Source organism: Oncorhynchus mykiss, chromosome 32 (genome assembly GCF_013265735.2).
Source record: "Oncorhynchus mykiss isolate Arlee chromosome 32, USDA_OmykA_1.1, whole genome shotgun sequence".
NCBI lineage: Eukaryota > Metazoa > Chordata > Actinopteri > Salmoniformes > Salmonidae > Oncorhynchus > Oncorhynchus mykiss.
Genome location: NC_050572.1, coordinates 5,377,294 through 5,387,293, shown reverse-complemented (window position 1 = coordinate 5,387,293; position 10,000 = coordinate 5,377,294). Strand labels below are relative to the sequence as shown.

At 43.0% G+C, this 10,000-nt stretch overlaps 1 protein-coding gene across 1 annotated transcript in view; it reads right to left on the bottom strand.

Annotated features, from left to right (window-relative positions):
- The window catches only part of dlgap3 (discs, large (Drosophila) homolog-associated protein 3), a 116,817-nt gene that overhangs the window by 25,332 nt on the left and 81,485 nt on the right, over window positions 1-10,000 (bottom strand). The window contains exons 3-4 of the mRNA XM_036970898.1: window positions 2,455-2,684; window positions 2,165-2,276 (exon numbers count right to left, since the gene is read on the bottom strand). Coding sequence (XP_036826793.1) covers window positions 2,165-2,276; window positions 2,455-2,684 — 342 coding nt within the window. The remainder of the gene's footprint in view (window positions 1-2,164; window positions 2,277-2,454; window positions 2,685-10,000) is intronic.

Below are 10,000 nucleotides of genomic sequence, written 5' to 3'. Positions count from 1 at the left end.
CAGAGCTCTTCTATTATGAACTGACATGTTGTCCACCTAATCAAAGGTTCAGAGAATTAATCTTGTAAGCTACAGTTAGTTAGCGCTGCAGTGCATAAAATGTGGTGAGTAGTTGACTCAAAGAAAGAGAAAGACAATAGTTGAACTGTTTTTGAACAAATTAATTTATTCAAAAATGAAGGAGAAGCAGCAGAGAGAGAGCAAGCTAAATATATTTAGTTGTAATATTTTTCTCTTCTTCTTTATTTTTCACTACTTAGCTAATGTAGCTAATGTAGTTAATGTAGCTAATGTAGCTAATGTAGCTAATGTAGCTAATGTAGCTAATGTAGCTAATTTAGCTAATGTAGCTAATGTAGCTAATGTAGCTAATGTAGCTAATGTAGCTAATGTAGCTAATGTAGCTAATGTAGCTAATGTAGCTATTGTAGCTAATGTAGCTAATTTAGCTAATGTAGCTAATTTAGCTAATTTAGCTAATGTAGCTAATGTAGTTAATTTAGCCTACTCAACAACTAGCTGACTAAACTCCACTCCATGATGACGGAAGTTTCTGATGAACTCCAACGTCCTGGCGTGGAGTTTAGTTAGCTACACAACAGAGAGGAATGCCATGTATGCTATGTATGCTAGCTGGCTAAGGCTATCCAACACTTTAGCTTTTCAAGGGTAGCTTTCAGGTTTTATAAAGGGCCTGCCTGTGTAACTGCTAAACTGCTTGCTGTACACTGTACGGCGTGATTGTACACATGGATTGGATTGTTGGTTTACTAACTTGTTAGTTGTAGTTTGTTGACTAAAACGTTAATAGGGTGACAACGATGTAGGCTGTGTGTAGCGGTTAGCAGTTATGATATGAAGGTTTGGCTTGGAAGGTTTTATCGCCTGGTCACAGACAGCTGTTGTGTCGTACACTGAAGTCCACAAGCGAAGGGAAAAGGCGGGAAGAGAGCGTGTGGATGCGAGAAGTAATCATCCAACGAGCAAAGTGATGATCGTCTACGTGGCTGCTATGACAGTGAACTGTGTTGGGTGATCAGGGGTGCATTCATTCCCGTCGATTCCGTTGAAAAACGTTTCACAGAAGCAAACGCAACGGGGAGGGTCCTTCCTGAATATGTCCAGGAGAAACTCTTGTTTTAGTTGTTTGGTCTAGTGATTACACCCCTAGATCAGATAGATGCAGGCAAGAGTGTGCAAGGTGGTATTGAATGTGTCTCTGTCTGTCACACTGATTACTCAAATTTGTCTCTCGACCTGTGTCGAGGGATGCTATGTTAGCTAGCTGGCTATAACAGAGGGATGCTATGTTAGCTAGCTGGCTATAACAGAGGGATGCTATGTTAGCTAGCTGGCTATAACAGAGGGATGCTATGTTAGCTAGCTGTCTGACCATGTGTCACTGTCTGTCACCTCAAATTTGTCTCTCGACGTGTGTGCACCTATGTTGTAAACTTTCATCATAGACTAGGTTGTAACAACCTCATGATGGATACGGTGTAATAACCTAAACCTACCGATGTTACATTGAACTGGGTGAATATGAATGACAGTAACCTAAACCTGTCACTGTTACATTGAACTGGGTGAATATGAATGACAGTAACCTAAACCTATCACTGTTACATTGAACTGGGTGAATGACAGTAACCTAAACCCATCACTGTTAAATTGAACTGGGTGAATGGAATATGAATGACAGTAACCTAAACCTATCACTGTTACATTGAACTGGGTGAATGGAATATGAATGACAGTAACCTAAACCTATCACTGTTACATTGAACTGGGTGAATATGAATGACAGTAACCTAAACCTGTCACTGTTACATTGAACTGGGTGAATGGAATATGAATGACAGTAACCTAAACCTATCACTGTTACATTGAACTGGGTGAATGGAAAATGAATGACAGTCATCCAATATGCTTTAATATAAATAAAGCCACTCTAATAAATACATAAATTGTCTTCCCTAATCTTAAATGTCGCGGCTTTTGTGGAGCGATGGATAATGATGCTTCGAGGGTGGCTGTTGTCAATGTCTGCAAAGGGTCCCTGGTTCGAGTCCAGGTTAGGGGCGAGGAGAGGGACGGACGCTAAAATGTGTAGAGATGAATAAACATACAGACATACAGTGTTCTGAAGGTGTTGTGGTCTTACCTGTGAGCTGGTCAGAGACCGCGTGTAGCTCCGAGAGCGTGCGTGACTCTTCGGCGTGCTTATGTTGTGAGCATATGGTAGCGTAGCATCTACACACTGCTTACACGAGTATCTACACACACCACACACACACACAGAGTAAAATGAGAATAACACTCATCATACTCCTCTTCCTCATCTTCATCATCACCCTCATCATCATCATCATCACCAATGACGTAGCAGGTTTAATAAATTATAGAATGACCCCCCCCCCCCCCCCCCTTCCCCGTTACTTGTTGACAGATGACCTGTGGTCCATGCTGACAGAGCGTCTGAAGGCCTCTCTCTGGGCGATAATAGTGGTTTTAGGAGAGGATTTAGGACTGGCGTCAGAGTCCTGACTGTCGTCGTCTCCCATGGCCTTGACGTAGCTGCCGCTCCGCATGCGCCTGCAGGGGATCTCCCCTCCTCCTCCGTCAGGACCACCCCCGCCTGGGTAGCCCCCAAGCCCAGCCCACTCCACCCCGTCTGACGGGACCTGGACACATACAGACAGATACAGATGTATGAAAAAGTAGAAAGACAAGTGGACACATGAATGCACAAACACGCACATTTATAAACAGAGGGAAAGAGAGTGAAGATTCTGGTTAGTGACAAATTCATCACTTTGATTAAATAGCTTAAAAGTGTTATTTTGTTTAAAGAATTCAACATCAGATAATCTATATAAAATAAACTATCACTAGGTTTTTAGAATTATTTTGTTGTTGAACTTTTCCAGAATTCTCTGGTTTTTCCCAGAATACCCAGTTGAAACATGTCCAGTATTAGGAGGGAATAAGGGTTTCTGGAAAGAAAGAAAGGAATTTGGGGAAAGTTAACTGAAATTTTTCTGCTGACATTTAGACAGGGAAGAGTATATGACTCATCATCTTTGATTGATTTTAAATTTCATCTTAATCTATGCCAATAACACCAAGGGGGAATCAGGTACACTCAATTTTAATTTCACCACTCAAACAGCCTTCCGATGCTGCCACCACCATGCTTCACTGTAGGGATGGTGTTTTCGGGGTGATGGAAGGTGTTGGGTTTGCATAGTGTTTTCCTTGATGGCGAAAAAGCTACATTTTAGTCTCATCTCACCAGAGTACCTTCTTCCATATGTTTGGGGAGTCTCCCAGATGCCTTGTGGCGAACACCTAACGTGTTTGCTTATTTTTTTCTGCCCGCTCTTCCGTAAAGCCCAGCTCTGTGGATTGTACGGCTTAAAATGGTCCTATGGACAGATACTCCAATCTCCACTGTGGAGCTTTGCAGCTCCTTCAGGCTTATCTTTGGTCTCTTTGTTGCCTCTGATTAATGCCCTCCTTGCGTGGTCTGTGAGTTTTTGTGGGCAGCGCTTTCTTGGCAGGTTTGTTAACCAGTTGAGTCTATGGGGGCGCTGTTTCATTATTGGATAAAAAAACATGCCCGTTTTAAGCGCAATATTTTGTCACGAAAAGATGCTCGACTATGCATAGAATTGACAGCTTTGGAAAGAAAACAGTCTGACGTTTCCAAAACTGCAAAGATATAATATCTGTGAGTGCCACAGAACTCATGCTACAGGCGAAACCAAGATGAAACTTCAAACAGGAAATGAGCAGAATTTCTGAAGCTCTGTTTTCCATTGTCTCCTTATATGGCTGTGAATGCACCACGAACGAGCCTGCCCTTTCTGTCGTTTCTTCAAGATGTCTGCAGCATTGTGACGTATTTGTAGGCATATCATTGGAAGATTGGCCATAAGAGACTACATTTTCCAGGGGTCCGCCCGGTGTCCTTTGTCTAAATTGGTGCGTAATCTTCAGGTGCGGGCATTTTCTCCTGGGATTCAGGAGAGAAAGCACACTTCCACGAACGATATATCATCAAAGAGATATGTGAAAAACACCTTGAGGATTGGTTCTAAACAACGTTTGCCATGTTTCAGTCGATATTATGGAGTTCATTTGGAAAAAAGTTTTGATGACTGGATTTTCGGTTTTTTTTGGTAGCCAAACGTGACGCACCAAACGGAGCGATTTCTCCTAAACAAATAATCTTTCAGGAAAAACTGAACATTTGCTATCTAACTGAGAGTCTCCTCATTGAAAACATCTGAAGTTCTTCAAAGGTAAATTATTTTTTTTGAATGCTTTTCTGGTTTTTGTGAAAATGTTGCCCGCTGAATGCTAACGCTAACGCTAAATGCTACGCTAGCTAGCTACTGTTACACAAATGATTGTTTTCCTATGGTTGAGAAGCATATTTTGAAAATCTGAGATGACAGTGTTGTTAACAAAAGGCTAAGCTTGAGAGCTAGCATATTTATTTCATTTCATTTGCGATTTTCATGAATAGTTAACGTTGCGTTATGGTAATGAGCTTGAGACTGTATTCACGATCCCGGATCCGGGATGGCTAAGTGCTAGAGGTTAAGTGGCAAATTATTTCCATTTTTTAATAATGGATTTAATGGTGCTCTGTGGGATGTTCAAAGTTTCTGATATTTTTTTATAACCCAACCCTGATCTGTACTTCTCCACAACTTTGTCCCTGACCTGTTTGGAGAGCTCCTTGGTTGTGCCCCTTGCTTAGTGGTGTTGCCGACTCTGAGGCCTTTCAGAACAGGTGTACATATACTGAGATCATGTGACAGATCATGTGACACTTAGATTGCACACAGGTGAACTTTATTTAGCTGATTATGTGACTTCTGAAGGTAATTGGTTGCACCAGATCTTATTTGGGGGTTTCATAGCAAAGGGGTGAATATATACACACCACTTTCTGGTTTTTATTTTTTGAAACAGGTCATTTTTTTTTCATTTCACTTCACCAACATTTTGTGCATGTCCATTATACGAAATATATATGATTATATGAAATACATTTAAATTACCGGTTGTAATGGAACAAAATAGGAAAAACGGCAGTACTTTGGCAAGGCTCTGTAGATAGTCAGTCTGGATTGTGCAAATGTGTGTATGCATGCGCACAGATGCACACACAGTTACTCACTCACATAGGCATTTACACACAGACAGGTACAGGAAGATGACGCACTGCACAGCACACACATTATGATAATTGTGAGAAAAAGGCAGAAGGACAGATGGAGTCTCATAGAGAGAGAAACTTACAGAGCGAAACTCAGTCTAATCTCTATATACCTTGGCCTCCCTCTCCCTCCTTCTCTCTCTCTTGGACACAGGGCTTATAGAGAGGTGGGCACAGGGAGAAGGGTCATATGGGGTCATAAAAGCACCAATCTCTCATTTTTCTTCGGCTTTCTTCTGTCCCTGACAGCACCATAAAAAATATTCACTTAATCTTTCTCTCACAATATTTACACTAAATACTCAAAATCCTTGGTTTGAACTCTTTACGAGTTCATTTCATAGACCCAGACTAACTGCAAGGTAGCAAAATTGTAGATTAACTTTGAAAAAGTAATCTGTCACAGAGTACTTGAGAAAGACAGATATATGACCCCTAAAGAAAGTGCCAGTCAGGGTTAGTTGTTGAAATGGCTTGGTAATAGCATGTATAGTGTGATATTATAAAGTGGGACTGAGGTGCCCGAGGAGCTCTTTTATGGGGCTTCAGGGACCTCCACTGCCCCTCGGCTCTGGAACCAACACTATGCTGACAACAGCACATCCCAGCCCCAGTGTCCTGTCAAAAAGTGTCCCTTAGAAAATACGGTGCCAGTAGGTACTGCAACTGATGATGTGAAGAGAGAGGGGGAAGTAAGGGAAGGGAGGGAGGAGAGAGGGAACTACGGGATGGGAGGGAGGAGAGAGAGGGAACTAAGGGAAAGGAATGAAGGAGAGAGGGAACTAAGGGATGGGAGGGAGGAGAGAGAGGGAACTAAGGGAGGGGAGGGAGGAGAGAGAGGGAATAAGGGATGGGAGGGAGGAGAGAGAGGGAACAAAGGGAGGGGAGAGAGGAGAGAGAGAGGGAAGTAAGGGAAGGGAGGGAGGAGAGAGGGAGGGAACTAAGGGATGGGAGGGAGGAGAGAGAGGGAACTAAGGGAAATGAATGGAGGAGAGAGGGAACTAAGGGATGGGAGGGAGGAGAGAGAGGGAACTAAGGGAGGGGAGGGAGGAGAGAGAGGGAACTAAGAGAAGGGAGGGGGGAGAGAAAGGGAACAAAGGGAGGGGAGAGAGGAGAGAGAGAGGGAAGTAAGGGAAGGGAGGGAGGAGAGAGGGAGGGAACTAAGGGAAGGGAGGGAGTAGAGAGGGAGGGAACTAAGGGAAGGGAGGGAGGAGAGAGGGAGGGAACTAAGGGAAGGGGGGGAGGAGAGGGGGAGGGAACTAAGGGAAGGGTGGGAGGAGCGAGGGAGGGAACTAAGGGAAAGGAGGGAGGAGAGAGGGAGGGAACAAAGGGAAGGGAGGGAGGAGAGAGGGAGCGAACTAAGGGAAGGGAGGGAGGAGAGAGAGGGAACTAAGGGAAGGGAGGGAGGAGAGAGAGGGAACTAAGGGAAGGGAGGGAGGGAGATGAGAGAGGGATCTAAGGGAAGGGATGAGAGAGAGGGATCTAAGGGAAGGGAGGAAAGAGAGGGAACTAAAGGAAGAGAGGAGAGAGAGGGAACTAAGGGAAGGGAGGGAGGAGAAAGAGAGGGAACTAAGGGAAGGGAGGGTGGAGGGAGAGAGGGAACTAAGGGAAGGGAGGAGAGAGAGGGATCTAAGGGAAGGGTGGAGAGAAAGGGAACTAAGGGAAGGGAGGGAGGAGAGAGAGAGGGAACTAAGGGAGAGGAGGGAGGAGAGAGAGGGAACTAAGGGAAGGGAGGAGAGAGAGGGAACTAAGGGAAGGGAGGGAGGAGAGAGAGAGGGAAATAAGGGAAGGGAGGGAGGAGAGAGAGAGGGAACTAAGGGAAGGGAGGGAGGAGAGAGAGGGAACTAAGGGAAGGGAGGAGATGGAGGGAACTAAGGGAAGGGAGGAGAGAGAGGGAACTAAGGGAAGGGAGGAGAGAGAGAGGGAACCAAGGGAAGGTAGGAGAGAGAGAGGGAACTAAGGGAAGGGAGGGAGGAAAGAGAGAGAGAGGGAACTAAGGGAAGGGAGGGAGAAGAGAGAGGGAACTAAGGGAAGGGAGGGAGAAGAGAGAGAGAGCGAACTAAGGGAAGGGAGGAGAGAGAGGGAGCTAAGGGAAGGGAGGAGAGAGAGAGGGAACTAAGGGATGGGAGGGAGGAGAGAGAGGGAACTAAGGGAGGGGAGGGAGGAGAGAGAGAGTGAACTAAGGGAAGGGAGGGGGAGAGAAAGGGAACTAAGGGAAGGCAGGGGAGAGATAGAGGGAACTAAGGGAAGGGAGGGGAGAGAGAGAGGGAACTAAGGGAAGGGAGGGAGGAGAGAGAGAGAGGGAACTAAGGGAAGGGAATGGAGGAGAGAGAGAGTGTGTATGTTCCACAGTACTACATAGAGCCATGACTACACACACACACGATAACATACACACTATACACACACACACGATAACATACACACTATACACACACACACAATAACATACACACTATACATACACACATGATAACATACACACACACACGATAGCATACACACACATGATAACATACACACTATACACACACACACGATAACATACACACTATACACACACACACACGATAACATACACACTACACACACACATGATAACATACACACTATACACACACACGATAACATACACACTACACACACACACATGATAATATACACACATGATAACACACACACTATACACACACACACACACACTATACACACACACACGAAAACATACACACTATACACACACATGATAACATACACACACATGATAACACACACACTATACACACACACATGATAACATACACACATGATAACATACACACACTATACACACACACGATAACATACACACTATACACACACACGATAACATACACACTATACACACACACCTGATATCATACACACTATAAACACACACGATAACATACACACTATACACACACATGATAACATATACCCTATACACACACGATAACATACACACTATACATACACATAATAACATACACACTATAAACACACACGATAACATACACACTATACACACACATGATAACATATACCCTATACACACACGATAACATACACACTATACATACACATAATAACATACACACTATACACACACACGATAACATACACACTATACACACACACCTGATAACATACACACTATAAACACACACGATAACATACACACTATACACACACATGATAACATATACCCTATACACACACGATAACATACACACTATACACACACATGATAACACACACACTATACATACACTCATGATAACATACACACACACGATAACATACACACTATACACACACACATGATAACATACACACACGATATCATACACAGTACACAAACACATGATAACATACACACTATAAACACACGATAACATACACACACGATAACATACACACTATACACACACATGATAACACACAATAACACACACTATACACACACATGATAACATACACACACAATAACACACACTATACACACACACGATAACATACACACTATAAACACACGATAACATATACACACGATAACATACACACTATACACACACTATACACACACACATGATAACATACACACTATACACACACACACGATAACATACACACTATACACACACACACTATACATACACACTATACAAACACACCCACATGCAAACACACACACCATACACACACACATGATAACATACACACTATACACACACACGATAACATACACACTATACACACACACGATAACATACACACTATACACACACACACATGATAACACACACACTATACATACACACATGATAACATACACACAATAACACACACTATACATACACACTATACACACACACATGATAACACACACACTATACATACACACATGATAACATACACACAATAACACACATGATAACATACACACTATACACACACACGATAACACACACACACTATACACACACACGATAACATACACACTATACACACACACAATAACACACATGATAACATACACACTATACACACACACGATAACACACACACACTATACACACACACGATAACACACACACTATACACACACACGATACCACACACACTATACACACACACATGATAACATTCACACTATACACACACACAATAACACACATGATAACATACACACTATACACACACACGATAACACACACACTATACACACACACGATAACACACACACTATACACACACACATGATAACATTCACACTATACACACACACACACACGATAACATACACACACGTGGATTTAGTACTGTAGATATGTGGTAGTGGTGGAGTTGGGGCCTGAGGGCACACAGTTAATATGTTGTGAATGTACTGTACTATTTGAACAATAAATCTATAATTGCCTTAATTTTGGATCCCAGTAACTAACGGGGATCCATAATAAATACAAATAGAATTTCAGACAGGGTTTCAGACAGGGTCTATGTTACCCAGTCATTGAGTCAGGGTCTATGTTACCCAGTCATTGAGTCAGGGTATATGTTACCCAGACATTTGAGTCAGGGTCTATGTTACCCAGTCATTGAGTCAGGGTCTATGTTACCCAGTCATTGAGTCAGGGTCTATGTTACCCAGTCATTGAGTCAGGGTCTATGTTACCCAGTCATTGAGTCAGGGTCTATGTTACCCAGTCATTGAGTCAGGGTCTATGTTACCCAGTCATTGAGTCA